The sequence below is a fragment of the Ammospiza nelsoni genome, chromosome 4 (assembly GCF_027579445.1).
Source record: "Ammospiza nelsoni isolate bAmmNel1 chromosome 4, bAmmNel1.pri, whole genome shotgun sequence".
NCBI lineage: Eukaryota > Metazoa > Chordata > Aves > Passeriformes > Passerellidae > Ammospiza > Ammospiza nelsoni.
This window is the reverse complement of record NC_080636.1, coordinates 17,170,193-17,191,382: the sequence shown is the minus strand read 5'-3', so window position 1 is coordinate 17,191,382 and position 21,190 is coordinate 17,170,193. Positions and strand designations below refer to the sequence as shown.

At 39.0% G+C, this 21,190-nt stretch overlaps 1 protein-coding gene across 1 annotated transcript in view; it reads right to left on the bottom strand.

Annotated features, from left to right (window-relative positions):
• Positions 1 to 21,190, bottom strand: part of STK32B (serine/threonine kinase 32B) — a 157,485-nt gene that overhangs the window by 20,655 nt on the left and 115,640 nt on the right. The window contains exons 7-10 of the mRNA XM_059470995.1: positions 10,552 to 10,655; positions 5,953 to 6,069; positions 4,705 to 4,830; positions 35 to 166 (exon numbers count right to left, since the gene is read on the bottom strand). Of these exons, the coding sequence (XP_059326978.1) occupies positions 35 to 166; positions 4,705 to 4,830; positions 5,953 to 6,069; positions 10,552 to 10,655 (479 nt within the window). The remainder of the gene's footprint in view (positions 1 to 34; positions 167 to 4,704; positions 4,831 to 5,952; positions 6,070 to 10,551; positions 10,656 to 21,190) is intronic.

Here is a 21,190-nt window from a genome sequence, read left to right as displayed (position 1 = left end):
ATGCCACTGACCGCAGTCACAGTCCCCATCTTACCAGTGGGCAGGTTTCCTTAGCTCCATCTTTGGATTTGTTTTTGGCAAGTCGCTTTTTCTTTTTATGGAGAGGCTTGGACTCTAAAATCATTTCTTCAAGTTCAAATGTGGGATCACAGTTCAGTCTTCCTTTCTGGTAAAAAAGGATTCAAAGTTAATCTTTGAAGCATTGTTGTGTTTTTTTAATTTGCTTGGCAAGTGTTAACAGCAGTAATAATGAACCAGCTCCTAAATCACATCTGTAAAATGAAAACTGTCTTTTTAGGTCTGAAGTGATGCTCAAAGTTTAAATAAGGGAGAGAAAATAAAAATCATATTATAAAGCAATTATAAAGAGTTAGATTCTCTTCCTGGTTATAAACAGATAGATTCCTACAGTGACAAAAGTTATGTTACCCAGGGAGAGATTAATCTGGCCCAGGGTCTTCATCAGAATATCAGTTAGTGCTGAAGAGTAATAGTGACACCAGCACTAGTGCAGAAGAGCTGGGGAGTACCTCTAAGACCTTGCTGAAATCTGATTTGCTGAAGTGTTGCAGTGGATTCATTTACTTAGATGCTGTCCATGAGAACAAAGGAAGGAGCAGGCCTGTTTAGGTTAGCAGCATTCATATAAAAAAGAGTTCAGAGCCTTATAGAATCCCAGGTTGGAAAGGGTGTCAAGGATCATCTGACCCAACTTTTCTGGGCAAAACCACAGTCCCCAGTCTGGACAAGATAGCCCAGCAACCTGTCCAGCTGAATCTTCAGAGTCCAGTTTTAGAGACTCCACTGTTTTTGTGGACAGATTCTTGAAATGGCTGATTGTTGTTACAAAAGATTTTGCTCTTGTGTCCAACTGGAATCTTCCCAGGAGTTACTTGTACCCAATGCCCCTTGTCTTTTCCATGTGACCCCCTGTAAAAGGGAGCTTCCATCTTGGTAGCTAACCTTTAGATAGTGGGGCATGGTGATAAGGTCTCCCTTAATCCTTCTTTTCTCAAGGCTCTACAAGCCCTGTTCTCTCAGCCTTTCCTCTTATGGCCTATTTCTCACTCCTCTGATCATCTCTGTGGCCCTTCTCTTGACCCTCTCCAGCCTGTCCACATCTTCTTTGTGTAGTGGGGACCAAAACTGAGCACAGTATTTCAGGTGTGGCCTGGCAAGTGCTGAGTAGATTGGGTCAATGACTTCTTTGTCTCTGTTGGTGATGCACTTGTTGATGCAAATCAACATCCCCTTGGCTTTCTTTGCCATGGCAGCACCCTGGTCCCCCACACTGAGCTTGCTGTTCACCTAGACCTCCAGAGCTGCTGGAGCTGTTCCTCAGCTGGACAGATCCCACCCTGGACTATATTTTCCCAGGTTTAAGACCTTATACTTGCTGAAGTTCATAAGGTTCTTGTTAGCCCACTCCTAAACGGCCTTCCTGCAGGGTAGTTCTCCCAAGGTGTCCACTTTCTCACTCAGTTTGGTATCATCAGTGTCTTCCTCAGGGTACACTTGATCCCTTGATCCACATCATTTGTTAGGGTTTTAAGCAGTGTTGGACCCAATATTGATCCCTGGGACCCCACTTGTGACAGGCTCCCAGTTTGAGGAGCAGCTTTTTCCAACTCCCCCAGGTGCAGCCCCATCACCAGTTCCCCACCCATTAAATGGATCACTTTTCTATACCATAACACATAAATATCTCACAAAGGAGGCAGTGGGAAACTGTTTCAAAAGCCTTAGAGAAATCCAGGTAAACAATGAGAACCACTTGCCCCATATCAGCTGAGCAGGTTACTTGTCATGATAAAGTTTGGAAAATCCCATTTGTCCTTGGTGAATCATTGCTGGCTTTTCCCAATCAGGTGCTTCATTCTAATCTATTATTCTTTTTCTATTCTATCCGCTTTATTGAGGTTTTCCTTATCCATTACACATATTACTTAAATATTTTGGATTCTTTATTTAAAAAATGCCATGCTAATTTCTGATGCTTGACTCAAATTTTAAGATTCTTTGTTATACCAGAAAGTCCTTCACAAAAACTTTGCAAACAATTTGAATTGTGCAGTGGAAGATGTTAACCTATTTTCCTCTGGGACTTCTGAGATTTCAATCACATCATTGTCACTGTCAAGGTGGAAGTACTAAAATAAGTCATACATAAATAACAGATATTTATAGTAAGCAAAGACACTAAGCAGCAAAATCACATCAGAAACTACTTGTATAATTTGTGGTGTCCTACAATGAAACATTTGGTTTACAGATCACTCCATCATTTTTGTTCCTAGCAAACTCTCTATAGTCAGAGCATGATATTTAGATATCTGATGCCTTTTCCTGCATATTATCCAGTCAGCTTTAGTAGAACATAGATTTTAGATTTGATTCAGTACTTAAAAATTATATCACTTTAATTCCAAAGCTTTAAAAATAAAAGCAAATTGTATTTTAAGAAACCCTACAACAATTTATGACTCTAAGCTGAAAATGAAGAAACTAACTAAGCCATAAAGAAACACATGTGCTAGTTAAGTAAGAGCTATGTTTATGGAATCAAATTAAGCTGTTAGAAATTAAGCTATGCGCCTCCTGTGTGCCCTCCTAGCTGTAGAGGACAGACAAGCTCCTGACAGTCCAGGTAAGCTGTCAAAATTTATAAAACCCTCTGGTTTCAAAACACATGTCACAGAGGCCTCAGTTCACCTTCTCATCAAAGGCTGAAAAACAAGAAATATTCTGTTGTGTGGCCTCAATTAATCAGTGAACGTTTTGCAGATGCTACAAATAAAAAGTTCCTGGAAAATGTGTGACCAAGCTTGGTCTCATGAAACAGCAAAATTTCTATGAAAAGAAATGTTGGGCTGGAAAAGACACTTTGGTTCTCACCTCACTGCTCTTCCTGACGCACTTGATCGACCAGGTGGAACAAGCCCTGCAGTATCAGACTCTCCATGGAAGAGTCTGGTTGAGCTTGTAATGGGACTTTCAGATAATTCTGGATAGATAAATGAAACACTTTATTTCCTTTTAAGTGTAGAATATTATTTTGCTTCACATATTATGGATTTCTCCTTCAGTTTTATAGATGCTGCCAAAACACAAATAAAGTGAATCCAAATGTGAAAAGAAAAGCTGTCTTTGCAGAGTCTGAGACTCCTGGAACCCCACCTACATTGCATCTCTGGGTATTGGGAACTGGATCTCCCTTATGAAATACTATGTTGTGAAGTTTTCTGTATGCTGACACTTCTGGATTAAACATTTAGCTGGGAGTAGGAAGTAAATAATTGGTTGAGTTTTGCCTGAGGAGCAAGTCCACACCTCGGATGTCTCTAAAAGCAGCTCTAACTTGAAAAAAGGAAGAAAGTCAGTCTCCACTCATCTTGTAGATCCACACACCAGGAGAATGGAGGATAAGAAGGGGATTTGTTCTGCATTGCTTTGCTTAGGACAGTGACCTGAGAGGGTGTAGAGGAGGATCCTGGCCTGGCACAGCAATTATTCCAGGTGCATGGGCATCAAGTAAGAGTGAAAGAGTCATGGCCTGGTAGATATGACATTCACCTCTCCAGCTTCTCTCTTGCACTAGGATTGAGCAAGTGAAAGGAAGGAATTTCCCCACAAATGAACATTGCTCTGGAGTGCCTGTAAGAGGGGCCTGCCTTTCCTTTCTCCTGTGTGCTTGTTACCTGCTGTGTTCCTGGTCTTTCTCCCGTTCCCTGAGGGAGACCCTGCCTGCCCACCCACAGCTCTCTTCTCCTGCAGGATGTTGTTTCCAGAGAGGCTCTGGTCAGGTGCCAAGGAGCCCAGCAATCACAGAGAACAGTGTCTTGGCAACACACCTGGCTACCTTTGCTCCATTAGGCAATGCTCTCTCACCTTCAGCTTCTGAAGGGCTGGATCCTGTCCCCATCACGTTTGTCATGAACTCTGATGCACGCCTGGATAAGACAGGGTCCACCTATTCCACTTTCCTCATCTTTACTTACATGATATAAAAATATATGCATAATATAAAAACCCAGAAACAAACCTTGGTATGCTACAAATATGTTGTTTGGACAACAATTATAGTGCAACATGGCTGAAAAAAGTGAAGCAGCATATTAACACTACAGTCATTGCTTTTTATTCACGGCCTTCAAATACATTTAACTTGAAAATGAGCAAAAAGGAAATATCCAGAAAATACTGACAAAATGGGACCACAGTAAAAAAGAAACCACCAGATTCCCTCACAGAATCTGAATGTTTTATTTGTAAGAAATTGCCACAAAGAAAAGAGGTCAGACTTTTGGAATACTATTTTTTAAGTGAAAAACTAACAGCATACTGGGATGTTAAAAAGTTTTCCAAATGTTATTCAAATGTCTAACTTTCACAGCCACAAAGTCTTCTTGGTATTCTTTGTCTCAGAGTTAACTCTGACAATCATTTACTATAACAGCTGAAATGCAAAGTCTGGAAAAGGTTTTCTTTTATTTGAAAAGGAACGAAAAGTGAACCAAGGTTAACTAGTTTTTGTTGTGATCTATTGGAATGGGACAAATTTTCCCTTAGCTGTGACTGAGTAAATGAAAGCAGAAACCAAAGTAAATCACTGAAGAGCAATAAATACAAGCATAAACAAGTAAAACATCAGTGATAATTAAAGTCAGAATTTACAAACACTGTTCACCTGGAATATTGACTTACGTTAGGAACGAAGCCTGGGGTAACAGCTTTCTCTAGAACAGCATCCCAGTTGACATCAGCCAGGTATGGAGAGTTCTGGATGTCTGCAAGGCTTGAAAGGCGACACTCTGGGTCCTTAATGAGAAGCTGTGATCAAGCACAAGGCATTTTCTAAGGAACTGCGTGTCATATAGAACAGCAAATGTATCACACACATGAATTTTATGATACATATTTATAAGTAAGAAAATGGCTAGGGAATCTTCTAACAGATGCTAGAAGTCCCAGCTTTGAAAAAAATTAAAAGTAATAAGTCACAGGATATGAGTACAGTTTAATTGCCACCAGATGGCTGTTGCAGGCATGAAGTGTATAAATGTATCAGCAACAAAAGTCTGCTTACAAATACACAAGAGTCCTCATGAAATGAAACATCACAGATCAATGCCACCCAACAATTTGTATTCTCTCTTTAATTTTTTGGAAAACACAGTTACACTGAGAATCCTGACAGCAATTAAAATTATCCACCTCAGTGCTCTATCTATTCAAGACTACATTGATAATTGCTGCTAAAGACATATTTTTTATTACTCTATTCAGACATTCACAAATATTTCCTGTTCAATAATCAGTATTGATGATTTGAAATACCTAAAAGAGAGAGATTATCTTTGTGGTGTAGTCAGGCAATTAAAGCAAACAAAAAACTTGGATTTTAGGAAGAAAACAATTTTTAGGTTCAGATGCATTCAGAAAGAGCCCTGCCTTGTGGTTTAGTGATGTTTACAGCAAAGAGGCTCGACTTTTGTTATTGCAACTATAGCAACATGGGACAGTAAGAGATACAGCCATTCTAATTTCTAATCTCCCTGTCTGGAAACTGCAGCAGAAATTCAGAGGGCAGAGTGGTCCTTCCTTCCCTGTCCCACTTGTATATTCATAGCTGGGGGGGTAATGAGGCCAGGGCACAAAGAGGAATTACTGATCCCCAAACTTTTACTATCTCTAGTGAATCAGCTTTAAAATAAAAGAAATTTTAAATTTTTACTTTGAAGCCATGAAAAGCCTGATTCTAAGCCTAAGAACACTGCACCTTCTGAAAATACCACACCGCTCACATTCAGAGCAGCTAGAAATAAGCTCTGCTCTCTTATCCTTGAGATGTTGGCTTCCTAATGTGTGTGCTTGTCTGATGCCTTTTCAAGAGCTGGAGAGGCTTCAGGAAGAGGAGAGAACAGAGGACAGAAGGTATTTGTGCTTTCTTACCCTTTTCAGTAGTGCTATCATGCCCTTGCACCATGTGGATGAGTAGTGAACTCTTTCAATCTTGAACATGTTGAGTATCTCATCGATGGGGGTGGCTGAATGGATTTCATAGGGCCTCTGGGATAAAATAAAATCAACATCAAGTCAAAAAGAATGGATAAAAGAGTGCAGACTAGTCACATTTTCCTGAGCTCAGTATTGTGTGTCTTGAAAATATCAAAACCACAAAAATATTGTATAACAATTTTAAGTCTAATCTTTTGTGTGTGTGCTCTTCTTTGGTTGCAATGAATATAATTACTCATAGATGCATTTCCTCTGCAAATTTTTCTCTCATGAAAGGAAGTATCAGTTCAAATGAGATGAATAAATAATTTTGTTCCTTGGGCGTTCCATGTGAAATGTGGATTGTTTACTACTTTTTGCTTGTAATCCTACTGATCAGTTCTTGCAACCTAAACCAACAAAGCTGATGACAAAAGGAGCTTTGTCATCCTTATTTTACTCTGCTATAGTAGAGAAAGAAACTAAAAAATGCTTACAAAAGTCTGTGTCAGAATCACAGTAAAAAAAGAGGACTCCAAATCCCAATTTTTCTTGTTTGATTTTTTTAAAATCCAAAATTAACACACTACATGGATCTGCTGTCATGTGTTTGCAGTGCCTAATTTCTTCTATAGATGAAGAAAAGCTCTGATCTTTGCAGTGCTTTGTTCATTAAGTTTTCTCTGATTTATCTTTTATTACATGCAGAATTTGGAAATAAAATACTACATATAATTTTATATTCTTGTTATTTTCTGTGCACACACTTGTGTATTTGAAGCAAGTTGTTATAATTATACTTAATGTATTTTTGTAAACAAGTGCAGAGAGTGGATTGTTAGTGAATTAAGTTTTAGCCAGCAGGTGATAAATATGTGATATGAGATCTGCAGCTAAATGCCATCCTAGCAGCAGTGTGCAAATTAATGCATCATAATTCATAATCAACATAGAGTTACCTATTAATCCAATATCCTGAACAGCAAAGGGCAGACACTCATTACCTTGACTAAGAAATGAATCATCCCTTGACTTTTGCTAGTATGTACTGGTAGAAGATTATAATTTAAGAATATTTCTAGGCATTAGTTATCTAATCTGTTTAGGAATTGGAGTAACTCCTCATAAATACCCAGGACATGTTCTTATTCTGGGACAATTCATGCATATATTTAACTTTCATATGCATGAAACCAAGTGCATTCCAAGGTACTCAGGTGCTCTAAAAATACATTCAAGGAGTGTCTAAATCTTTTTGCTTTGATTCACATTCAGTTAGCCCATTATCATTTAGCTATACCATGTCCATATAAATTCAACAGAACTTAAACATCACTTTAAATGCATAATTTTCCTGAACTGGGTTCAAAATTTTCAGTAGAAATAGTCTGTTATATGCTTTCCTCTACATGTGGTAATGTTGCCATGAAACAGTTATTAAAAATGAGACTTTTGCATGTTTTCTGTCACCAAAAAGCAATGTACTGCTGAGTTAACTTGATCTAACAACATGATCAATAGGATCATTGAGTCAGAATGTACATCAATTGTTGAAAATGGCAATTAACTCAAAAATTGGCAATTATAAGGAATTACAAATCATCAAAAGTTTTTCTGTTAAGGATATTTCTGCCCATGCATTTTTCCTGACACAAAAATCCCTAAAATTTGCCTTATTTTCAAGATTATTGGCATTTTAAAATCTTGAATTTTTGAGATTTGCAGACATTTAAAATGTTTTTATTAGTTAATTCAAACTATAAATGGCCATTATAAGTTTAGTCTTTTGAGGCCCTTCATACCTCTATCTCCCCCGTTTTTCAATCCACTCAAGGATTCCTTCAGTTATATTTTGCAGAAAAAGGAAAGAAATCTGGTTTGCTTTTGTTGAGGATTTTTTGTCAAGGTTTGTTGTTAGTTGTTCACACTGCAGTGAAAGTCAGAATCTGGGAATCCTACCTACTACTCATTCCTTCACTTTGTCTCTACTGAATTCATGGTATATACATTTATTGTAGCATTTTATCAGTTGTCTATAGCTCAAGAACAGACTGGCACACGGCATGGTTTGCATCATACAGTTTAATTATAGTTTAATTTCTTGTACTTTGTGAGAAGATCGATATTTGATGCAAAGCTGTATGAATTTGTATTTTTCTTGCTAGCTTTTTTACCAGCAGCTGGATAAGGAGAAAAATGTACCTATAACTTATTAAGAAATGTTAGTTATACTATAGATAACTAAAAAATGGTGCAGAAAGATCTGTACTGGACATGCTTCTATATCTGCAGGCTCATTTTAAGCAGAACATGGTTTTGGCTGCCCAGCAGTGGGAAACCAGAAATGAGAATGGCTGGAATGCCTTGATCACCCTGAGGAGCAGATGCAAATAAAACCAAAAATTCAACTCAATGAAAAACAACTAATTTTTACTCATTTTTCTTTTCCTTATCACCTCTTGAATTCAGGCGGTCAGCATCATACGCTACGCACAGCTCCGAGGTGGAAAATCAAATTTGCGATGTTTCTTATTTCTAACGCTCTGTCCTTCTTTGGCTCCTGCCTTTCCCATGCAGCAGCACGAAGCAGGCTCCAGCTGCAGAAAGCCCTGTGTCCTGTGGCTCTGCCCCGTGCCACAGCTCCTCCTTGCCCAGGGCTGCTGCTGCGGGCGCGGGTGGGCTGCTCCGAGAGCCTGCCCGTGTTCAGGGGGCATGGGGCTGTTCCCTCTGGCTGTTCCTCTGCTGGACAGAGCTGTGGGAGCCTGGAGGAGCAGGACTGCATGCCTGCAGGTTTAGCTCTCAGCCTTGTGTGCAAACTGTGCCTCCAGAGCCATCTGCTGCTGTGGCAGATGGGGCTCCGGAGCTCGCAGTTGTTGAGACGGCAACGTGCCTCGGGTTAAGCACATCTCCTCAACCCACTGCTACTCCTCTTGTCATCACTCGGGTCAGTTTGGGCCTTGTTTAGACTACAAAAATTTGGAAAATACACACCTTTTCCTTGTCCATACAGTGATGTGAGCTGCCAAGCCATCCTCTGGCTGGCTCAGTAGCCAAGGGCTGCTCGTCAGGAGAAAACAAGCAGCTGGCTTGGGTAGCTTGAGCAGGTTCAGATGGCAACATTTTCATTTTATAAAAAACCTAACAAGAAATTGATTCAGTCTCAACTGTGCTTTGTTTGTAGCCAGACTGGCTTATTCAGGAAAGACTGTATGGGTCTCGGCAAATGGATATCATATATAATTTTTTATTTTTTAATTGAATTGTCACATCAAAGTGATCATTTGTGATTAGTCTTGGGAGTTCAGCTTTCATTAGCAATCTATCATTGCTCTCCTTTCTTGGAGACAGTCACTGGTGAAAGGGTTGATATAAAACCATCAGAAATGTTATCTTAATTTACTGTAAGTGCAGCTAGAACTACTGTCTGTACTAGGACTGAGGATGTATTATGCTTATCATTGCCAGACTTTAACTCCTCCATTCCAGAAATAATGTCAGTCTAAAAACTCCCTAAGGTTTGAGAATTATGGTAGAGAAAAATTGATAATAATTGTCAGTTTGTTGTTTTTGTTAAGAAAGGTTTTAATACTCTTCTATTTTGAGGGATGAAACAGTCTTTGCATGGGAGAGATCTTTGTCTCAGGAGCATGACTTTTGTTATTCCTATGGAAATACAAAATAGATTGGCCAAATTTTAGGCCTTTGGAAAAAGTCGCTTCTGAAGTAACAATATGCAGACACTCTGAAATTAAATTTTCCATTTAAAAGTAAGAATAATAATTATTTCTTATTTCTATTTTCCTTTATCTGTTCTCCTACATGAAACTGTGAGATCTTTGTGGGATGAATTGTCTAGCAAGACAAGGTAGCCAAACTCTATTAGTGTCATAATATAAAAATACATACTGCAATGCAATAACATCCACTTTCCAAAACAGGCATGAAAAATAATTTTAAAAACCCCAAACAGCTGCTTTAGCTACGTCATCATCCTGAAATAGTATCTAAATTACTGTTTTCTGTGGGGAATAGTAAATATTTAAGCAACTGACTGAAATCCTTTGAACCAAAATGGAAAAGAGTTTTCCATTATCTTCTGTGATATTCAACCATGCTCAGGAAGATTTTTCATTAAGCTTATTCACATAATTGATTAGATAAGAAACAAATGCACTGGCACTAAGCATTTCCTGTAGTTGGGCCAAGCATCTTAGGAAATTAGATTAGATCTCTTACGGTATTAGCCAAGAGAATCAAAGAGAAAATAGAGTGTGAAGTAACACAACTTCTATTTGAAAAAAAATACCATTGTTTGCAATTCAGCATTATAAAGAAGCTGTTAAACATTAGGCCTTTCCTTTGCCAAACTGAGGCAAGTTTCCATAATTTGAGTATGGGGTGAAACTTTCCCAAGAGTGTTTTCAGCTGGGAAAGAACCAGGGCAGCATTCCTGACCTGGGCCTTGCACACTCAAATTTTATCCTGAAGAGTGCACTCAGGGCCACTGCAAACTTGAGATTTTTGTTAGATAACAACAAATTCCATCATTCTTACCCAGCCCCTCAGCAATTCATATGCTGTAATTCCTAGGGACCACCAGTCTACTGGGTACGAGTATCCTGGACCTCCATCCATAAAAGCCTGGAACACTTCTGGAGCTGAAATAGTAAATCAAATTGAACAAAAAAGCATTTAATTAAGGTTAGACTATGGGTAATATTTCACAGCTGAAAAATGAATAAGGACTCAACAAACTGGAATTAAATAGATTAAGAAGCACAGCATCTTCAGGGTGAAGTTTCAGTGCCTTGTTTTACTCATAACAAGCAACGTTTGCCAGGCAGGGTATTTCAAAAGTCAGTAATTTCATATGTTAATTCTTACTTGGTTCATTTAAGTTTTAAGTTATGTGAATAAAAATAAGTAATAGGAGGAGAATTCTAGGTCTGAAGTGTGACTTAGTGCACTTAGGATAATGTAAAGATTTTATGGGAGAAATATCTGCAAGTGAGGTGATTCTTCGTGATTGATGAAGGTGTTGAATATGGTAAATCTCATCCTTATTCTACATTTGGATAGAACTAATCAGACAGGTTTTAAAGGTATTCAACACAGAAAAATGGTAGATAGAGAAATCCTGACACTGATTTTATGATGTGAGAAACTGTCACAACTGGAAGCAAACACTCTGTCAATGAAGTAATGACTTCCATAAACTTCTGTGGATGAAAAGAAAAGGTATTTTCAATACAAGGATCCACTTTATCTTACTTTTATGAAAAAAACCTATACTGTATGTAATGTTACGGTAATTTCTTCAAAAAACCAGATATAAATAAGAGTGCATGTGAAATGAAATGAAATGAAATGAAATGAAATGAAATGAAATGATCGAAAAGAGAACTTGGTCATGCTTTTACAATGATTTAACAGCAGAATCTCAGTACACTTTGGTAAAGCAACATTTTCACTGGAGATTTTCTAAACAGCACTGTCCCCAGCAGTAACATCATGCTAGATTACAATCACCATGTGAGCCTCTCCTGACCATGAATGATACTGAGGCTAATTTACCACATCACCACTTATTTCCACAGCCTCACTTTGTGGTGTGCACACTGCAGTGAATGCTGCAGTCTGGTCACACTTCTGACTGGCAGCTTGGGATTTGACTATTTATGGCATTTAGAGAAGCTCCTTTAATAAATGGAAAGGCATTCCTCTTAGAGGAGTTTTGGCAGTCCTTGCATTATGGATGGCAACCTAATAATTTACAGCTCCAGACCTGACTTCAGAAAGTCTTCAAGTGCCAAATATAATAGAAGGTTTCAGCATCCATTCATTAGTTATGGCAAAACTCTGATCTGTAGAATAAAAACAGTGAATATATGAAAGTGTTCTTATACTCTTTGACCAGCAGGATCATGTCTAAACATGTTTGGTATGAGATCTGTAGGCACGCAAATAAACTTTTTTTCTGGAATACATGTGTTTGGAGAATAGGTGACCATGGATCTCTGGCAGAGGAAGACTAGTGCTGTGATCCAGTATGACATAAAACCATAAAACAGAAATGCCATGAGTCATTACACTGACTGTCGTGGGTTGACAGCCTTTATCCCAATATCGTGTGTTGTGTCTGGCAGCTGTGCCTTTTCTCTTCCCCCCCCCCCCCCCCGCAGCCGTCTTGCCGCGGCGGGGCGGGGAAGAGAGGAGGGAGGGTTTGACCAGGCCTCTTTGGCTTTTTGTTTTGCTGCTTGGCTTGGCTAGCCGCTTTGCTTGCTTGCTTTCTGCTTTTTGCGCTGTTTTTTTTCTTTTCTCTTGTTCCCTCTTTCTTACCCTCCCCTGAAGATACTGGACCAGCTCCGGACCTGACCTGAGAGCTCCAGGACACCCGAAGCTTGCAAAGAAGAGCGGCGCCCTCTCAACACAGTCTGTTTTTTGTTTTCTTTTCTTTTCTTGTGTTGGGGAGTGTTCTTTTGTTACTTGTAAATAAATAGGTTTTGTTTTCCACTTTGCTCCTCCGAGAAATTCCTTCCCGAACCCGGTATTGGGGGAGGGGTGGTTGGAGGTTTGTTTTGTTTTGGGGGGCTCCCTTTTGGAGATTTCCCCTAATTTGTCCTAAACCAGGACACTGACTTAACTCTTTCTCACCTCTAGATGACACAGCTTCCCCGGGCATGCTATATCTTCATGTGTATTTTAGCTCTTATTTGTGTGCTGCTGGTGTGCAGGCACATCCTACAGGTGTGCATTGTATCACATAGGTGGTGAGAGCATAAGAAGGATTCTTTTTGTTACTTTAGTGGATCAATGCACCTAAATTGCACATCAGGCACCAAACTTACATTTTGAATATCACCACAGGAACCTTGTAGTGAAGGTTTGCTTGACTTAGCCCCATTTGTTATGGTTTTTGCCCACTGTGCCTAGATGATGTACAATATCTCATTACAGAAAATAGCCTTTTGGCATTTTTACTGAACTATGCAGGTATAATGCTGGTTTCACTATTTCTTTTATAGCTTTAACATTTTATTAATGAGACACATCACTATCTGATTTCTGTGAGATAGAGGTGAAAGTACTTTATTGATGTAACCTATGACATTGACAGAATGGTGCAGCTGTTTTGCTAATTTAGTGACAGAGCTATTGACTTTTATTTTATTTTATTGTTCTAAAATTCTCAAGGTCATCTCATCCTACATTATGCAGATCTGCAGCAAGTACTTTATTTTGCCCTGGAGTTTTAAAGCTGTTTTCTCACCTTAAGCTGTTGGCATTCTGAGGACAGAATCTGAGCAGTTAAGGTCCTGATTTTTAAAGCCTCTTTTTGCCCACTTCAACAGCATTATTTTCAGTCCAGCTGGAATGCCTCTCTGCATTCCATTAGCTCCAGTGAAATGGTTGTAAACACTCTCTTTCCATGGTGGGGGCACTGGCAGAGGGTGCAATATGATTTGCAGTATCCTACACTCAGGTTTTTTCTCAGGGTGAAATCTCAACCATGTTGAAGCCAAAAGACCTTTCTCTAGTTTGACAAGGCTGTTGAATACCCATTTCACACTTAGCTTGTGCTTAATGTGTCTAAAAGTCATTTTGAACTGAGACATTAGGTGCGAACAGAGGGTTCCAGGCTGTGTGCAGACTGCTGGAGTTTGCCTGCTCATTCAGAAACAGAGCATGATCTTACAGATAGACAGCAGACCCTCCAAGTCATGGAATTAACCAAGCTCTGAAGAACTAGAGCCATGAAATACAGGACATAATATTAGATTTTTCTGTAAGAAATAACTATGCCTGGGGAACCAATTCAGAGTGCAAACTGGTTAGGATAAAAGCAAATAAAAACTCTATAAGGAAAGATTAAATTCTGCATTGATTTTCTTTTACACCGTTGCTTTAATATCTGTAATCTTTTAAAATTTGAACTTGATTCCAGGATCAGCTTGGACAGCCATCCTGTAGCCTGCTCTGGGTAGATTCTTCCAGAGGATGATCAAATTTGAGTTTGCCAGCTTGGAGCAAAGGCAACAGCTCTGCTATATATGCCTGTTGTGAACATATCCTCTATTGATAACAGATATAGGATGAGAAGAATACTTCATCTTTTATCCCATAGGCAGAAGTATTCTGCCTTCAAGAGTTTGTGTGAACAAGTGTGAGAGTACCTGCAAGAACAAGAGTTTCATATCTTTTCCTCTAGAAGTTTCCACTAAGCAAAGGCTTTTCAGGAAAATAAATGGGTTTAATATTGGGTGTGATCCTGCAGTTTGTTGTGGCCAAGAGCTGTAGTTGCAATCACACACACTTGGGGGAAAGGCAGCTGATGTTTGCATGGCAGGAGCTCAACTGTTAAACAGTGAGGGTAAGTCAAGTAATAGCAAAGTGTGATCTGACACCTTTCATGCAACTTTTTGAAAATGACAAAGAAGCACCATTTAAATATCAATGCCATTCCAAGATGGGACATCTGGACTAAGTTTAACAGAGCAAAGAAAATCAGGAATGTCTCTGTCTTATATAATAACAAGTAATTGCACATATTAACTTTGGCAACTAGCCAAGCTAGAAGTCCTTCTATTGTTTCTTTGCCACATCTATGTTTTTCTGTTAATAATACACTTTCATTATTTTACTGTTTACCTGCTTTGCTTTCTTGAAAAGTTATATAAATAATCCACATTTGTAATGTATTGTGTGCTTCAGTGCATTTCTTGGTTGTTCCCAATAAAAATTTCCAGTCAATACTTTTTTCCAATTAATAAATTGAAATAAATCCTCTTCAGACATGTATCTTCTGATGCTTTTGCACTGTATCTTTTTAATAATGCCATACTACTGCAGAGTGTAGGAAGTAAATAAATGGTTATTTCTCTCTAAAACGAAACCATACTAGAGGACAACCTATGAAACCTATGAACAAATTGAATGTGAGAGCAAATCTAGTGGGTCTGCATCCATCTCAGAAGCAATGGCATACTGAGATATCCTCACTCCTGTTCTGTAGTTTTGTGCAAAAGGGAGTAATTTCTGACAAATCCATTCATGTATTTAATTATCCACTGGAATTTTCATACCAGTCATATGATCTGCAATGTGAATTATGTAGATGATGCATCTCATATTGCATACATATTTTCCTAGGGATCTGCAATAAAAATAAAGTTATAAAAAAGGAAATTTTATGTAGCTGGTTGGTAATTATCTACCTTTATTTGTGGAAAGATATTAGTATCTAATAATGTGATTCACGAGCTTGAAATACATTAGAATATCAATGTAAATGCAAATAATGCTAAAAAAAAATTTCACTCTTTATTCCTATTGTAAAAGTCCATTTTGTACAAAGATTAAAATGTTTTAAGTAGGGTTTCTGAAAATCTGCTGAGTATTCATTGGTATCACAACTTCATAAATTGAAAGTGGTCTAGGTCTGTGAAATTCAGACTATTTTTAATTTGATGCTCAAAGGTGAGTTTGAAAATGCTGTCCATGATAGAATGATCAATTTGAGGTCTATCTCTTGGTTGGCCAAAAGAAAAGCTGCTGTTATTTCTGATGGAGCATCTACAGACTAACAAATCAGTCTCTTTAAGCCATAACTTGTAAGTCGGTCTTGCAAGAGGTATTACTGTAAGGAGCTGACTGTCACTGAAAAGCTAAATATTGCCAATGACTTCTGGTCATCACTTCCTGCACAATGCCCTGTGCCAGTTATGTAATCAATATGAGAAACTGAAAATGAAACAAACAAACAGAAAGTGTTTTTGTTTTTTGTTTGTTTGTTTGTTTGTTTTAAGTGATCCTGTTCAGGTGGATATGTCCAAAACATTTCTTAAGAATGAAATCCCTGACACTGCTCATCCAGTTGTTGAGCTACAGCTCTCTGATGTCTATTTCCAGATCAGCAGAGACTCTGCATGTCAGTGAGGGGAATCAGAGGTTTGTGGCTTACTGGGGGTGTTGCAAAGCAACACACTCTGGTGTAGCCATTGCAAAAAACCATATTTCAGTGGTGTGGGTCTTACTGCAGTGCCTGAGATTTCAGATTATGAAAACATTCCAGAGTCATTAACTGAGATTCAGAGTAATATCACACTGCCAGTTATCACTCTCCTTCCACATCTTAGTCCCTGATCTTGGGGAAAAAATTGTGTGTATTGATGTATGTCCATTGATATATGCCCATTGATATATGCCCAAATTGATATGTGCCCATGTATACAATACACACAGCATAAGCAATATTTTGATTGACTAGCACAGGACAAGCTGTTAAAAGGTTGGATGTTTACATCTAACAAACTTGTGAATGATGATGTATAGAACACATTTATAGTTTCACCTTGTTGAATCAGGCTTAAGGCATGACAGATTGAGCTGAATAAAAAATGAACTTGATTTTTGGAATAATATTCCAAGAACCTTGAACTGAGATGTTTCAGTGAAATATTAATTGCTTTCACAGCACTGTGATGATAATGTAATTTTCACTTTCCCCTGAGAAGTAAATTCAGGGGTCAGTAATTTTTCTGGATCATGGTTTAAATGAAAAACAGAAATCAAACTACAATAATAACCAGTGATCTTCTATCCAGAGTAGAAGCTGTTTCAAGAGCAAAATGGAAGAAAACAATTTCCCTCTCCCTGAATAGAAATGTGGATTTGGTAAACTATCAATTTAGCTCCTAGTGTTTACTTCTTATGTGCTAAAAAGGTCTAAATTATAGTGGTCAGCCTTCTGACTCAGAGCTTTAGACTAGCCAGCTGCTAACTTCTATTTTATAAGGCAAAATGCTGCTTAAAGCCTGGGCATGCTGGGATGGCAATTTTCTAGCATGAGATTTTTACTTGTTACAGCCATGTAACTGATTTTGCAACATTATTCACATTATACACCTCAATAGTTTTAATACTCATACTTAATGAAATTATTCAATCAAAGTAAATAATTTAGATACCATTACCTGAAAACAGACATGGCATTTAGAATGCCTTATTAGTTTTCCATATGGCTATATAACCTCTCCTGCCCTTATTCAGCCTCTATCCTCATACAACCCCCTGCTTTACTCAACCACTGAACAGAGCTCACTTCTTGACCTTGCACAGAGAAGCCCTTGGTGGCTGAACATCTGGATCAGCCCCAGAGAAACAACCTTGAGCTGCTGCCCCTGCTGAAAGAAAGCCCAGCAGCAAAGAGCAAGTCATGTTCTCCCATTATTGAACATGAAATTGTACACAAGCACCTTTGTTACTCCATACAAAAAGCTCACAGTGGCTGCAGGGCCAGTTTTTCTAGCAATTTTTAGAAGGGGTTTTGTCCAAAAGTATCCATTTGGTGTTTGGAAGATTGTTTCAGAGTATAGCCAGCAGCTGTTCTGCCCAGTACTGAAATTAGTGGGTCTGCGTAATGGGATTTTCAGGACAGACTGTACCTGACACACCAGAAGGGCTGTTCCATGCTCCTGCATCACATTCTCCCAGCAGGTTAGAAAATATCTTTGCACCAGTTTTTGCATGCAAAAACCTGGGGGTTAACCAGGAGTTAAACAGGGGGCAGAAGGGCCCTGCTGGGCATTTTCCACCTCTGCTCCGCTCAGATCTGCCTGCAGAGCTCCACAGCACACCAGGCCCTTTTAGGCTGGCAATGAATAAACAAACAAACAAATTAACAAAAAAAAAAACCCAAACCAAAACTACCTCTTGAACTCTGAATGAGGTAATTATTAACTGAAATAGTAAAAAAATTATTATATTAGTAGTTCTGTGGGAAGATCTTAAAGGATCATAGCAGGTCAGAGAACACAAGGAGGTGAAGAGCAGCTGGAGGTAATAGGTAATAACTTCTTTCCTCCTGGGGTTCCTCATCTGCTTATGTTCCTACTCATTAGTGTCAGAGTGGAACCAAAACCTGACTATGTTTAATCACACATGTTTACATGTGTGTAAACATCACAGGGTTTAAGGGATTAAATGTTGATGTGTGTTTAATCCCCTCAGCCACATAGCTCCTAGCACGAGCTGAAAATCCCATCAGTGTGGGGAATATTTATTTCAGCACCTCAGAGTCTCACACAGCCACTCTTAGTTCTTGCTACTCAGAACAAAGAGAAGCCTCCCTTGTCATACTGACATCATGAGATCTCCCTGGGATCAAAAGGTCAGGTAATGATCTCACCAGAGAAACTCTGCAGACAGGCAGTCAAACCCCCTGTAGGATAAAAGTAGGATTTTTAAAAACCTAAACACTGCCTTAACTGCATTCAAAATGCAATGCGCTGAAAAACAGTATTTAATTTCAGAGCACTGTTTATTATGAGTTCAAGAAAGACCAAAGAATGATGACTTTTGAAAACTCAACTCAAAATTTTCCCTGCTATATTTTAAGCATCCGAGAAACAAATTTAGTTCAATGGGATAATTTTTTCCATGTGAAAGGTTTATACCAGGACATCCACTGGCTTTCCTCTGAGTACAATTGTACACCTACAGAGGATTAATTAATAAATATGGATGACTCAGACATTTTAGAAGTTCAGTGAACCAGTGTAAATCCACAATACTTTGGTAATCTCAGGCATACAGTCATTCTTCACCATGACAGCAGCCTATGAAAGGAGCTGTGAAAACCTGAGATAACAGGCCTGTGAGATAGGAATGGGGTAGCTGAAACCTTTCACATAATTTATGACTGATTTTATTGACTTTGGATTTTTGTCAGGTGTATTTGTGTAATAAAATGTATTTTATTGGTTCAATTTCAGGTTAAGTCACAGTGCATCATTTGAATATCCTCAGTCTCTGGCTGTGAAAAACATCAAAGGCTCTACCTAGTCCCCCCCAAACCCTCCTACCACTAAATCAAAAGTTCCCCCCCCCAAAAAAAAAAAAGAAAACAAAAAAAACCCCAAAAACAAAAACAAAAAAAAAAGCAACAACAGCAACAAAACCATACAAAACCCACACATTTTAAAAAAACCCAAAACAAAGAACCTTAAGCCCCTCCAAAATATAACTTGTGAATGGAAAGGTTTTGCAACACAGAAATCATACACAGATCTATAGAAATTGAGCATTCCAAAATATTTCAATAAGGAAAAAGCATATGCTGTAAGACTCAAACACACATAAATTTGCCAGAGTGAGGAATAAAAGAAAGGTGGCATCTGTCATGTTTTCTAGATGTGTTTTACTGTTTAACTTTTGGGTTCTGAGCACTCTATTGCAGGATAGAGGGCCATCACTGCAGATGGGTGCCCAGCACAGAGCATATTTGAGACACACAGATATTTCTTGCACCCTTGTTCACAAGGGAGAAATTGAAGAAATTTCCTTTTATTTGGTTTTTGGGGGTTTTTTTCACTCGTAAAGATGGAACAGTGTTGAAAGTAGCAAGGCCTTACAGAGGTGCTTCCAGCCAGCAAACACATAATTCCCTTTCTCACAGAGGCCAGAGTAAAATCCCTCTGCAGGCAGAAGGAGTCCCAGCTGCACAGAGCAGCCCGTGCAGCAGGGACCACGTCCTGCCTGCCCTGGCTCTCCTGCCCCACATCCCCTGCACAATGGAGGGATCCTCCACAGTGCTTGAGGTGCTTTGCTGGCAGCAGCTGTGCCTGCCTAAAGCCAGCCTGGTCCCAAAGGACATTTTGCATTGCTTGCCAGGGCAGGATGACAGCCTGAAACTCTACAAGTTTACAAAAAGCTCTTCCTACAACAAAGCTCTTCCTATAGCAAAGGGTGTGACAACACCCTCAGTCACAGGCATTGTAAAAGGTTTGAGCCGTGAATTTGAGAAGGTAAAATCAGGCACAGGTGGCACAGAGGTTTCCCAAATCAGCAGAGGGCACACATTGCCTTCCACAGTCCCAACCACCTGAAAACACAAGACAAACTCGGAGGACCCCCAAACTCTAAGAAGTTGAACTCATTTCAGCTTTTCAGGTCACTGGCTTTGAGAGGAATATCACTGGCCGGGACTGCTTGGAACATGCCTTGAGCTGTTTTATTTTCCAGCATCAGTCTCATTACATGGTTATGACAATGGGAAGATGCTATCAGCTCACATCCCAGGCAGCAGACCAAGAACTTTATGTTACAACTTACTTTATAAGCTGTTTAACCAATCACACAAAGCAAAAGCACATTGACAGTAGGTCTATCCAACCACTATAAGCACATACCTTTGGTTAAAATAATGCCTGCTTATTTTGAATACAGTATCTGCTTCTAAGCTTTAAAACACAATGGACAAAGCTCCATTATTAAGTTTAAAACTTCCTAATATCTTGCTAGATAAACTTTTCCGTAGCTTGGAGAGTTATTCTAGACAAGCATTAATACAGAGACCATTGTTCTATTTGTCCTTGCTTTTCTACTTTTTAAATAATTTTTCTGCTGACCTATCTCATGGCTGCTGCTTAGCTCTAATCCCAGTTCTGCTGTCTCTGAGGTCTGCCTTTTGCAACTTTCCCAAAACTTTCTGATATTATGGATTCCCACAAGGCAAGGCTGCAGAAGCAGTAGAAGCAGCTGGAAATGCCCTGCATTTTCTTGTCCTGCACTGCCTTGTCCTGCACTGCCTTGTCCTGCATTGCCTTGTCCTGCATTTTCTTGCCCTGCACTGCCTTGTTCTGCATTGCCAGCCTGGTGGCCTTGCTCCTTTCACACATACTGCTGTCCCAGTCTTTGTTCCTATGTGGGGTGGGCATTTCACTTGTCTGAATGAATGGGCTGGGAAGGGGTAACATGGAAACTGACAGTTTCTAGAGAAACACTCTGGTTCAGGTACAGTGCATTCTGCATAAACTTTTAATAAGTAGGGAAATAGGCAAGGAACATTTCAGGCTGAAATATTTGGGGCTAATGTGAAGTGGGATTAAGCAAAGAGTTTGGGGCTAAAAGGTTGATGTGAAGTGAGATTAAGCAAAGGCTGCAGGAGCTGACTCACACCATGCTTAGCATTACAAGATAGTCATCTTAATCAGAACAGCTAGGGCATTTTTATAACACAATATCAATTCACTCAGTTTTTTTCCTGGAAACCATTTTTATTTTGTCATGCTGCATGTGAACAAATCTCTCCCTAGCAATTCCTCAGCCTATTTCAATCAGATTTCAAAGAAAAATGGAGGCTTTAGAGATAAAGTTTTTCTGTTTATTTCCTTAAATTTCCCATAGCAAGAAG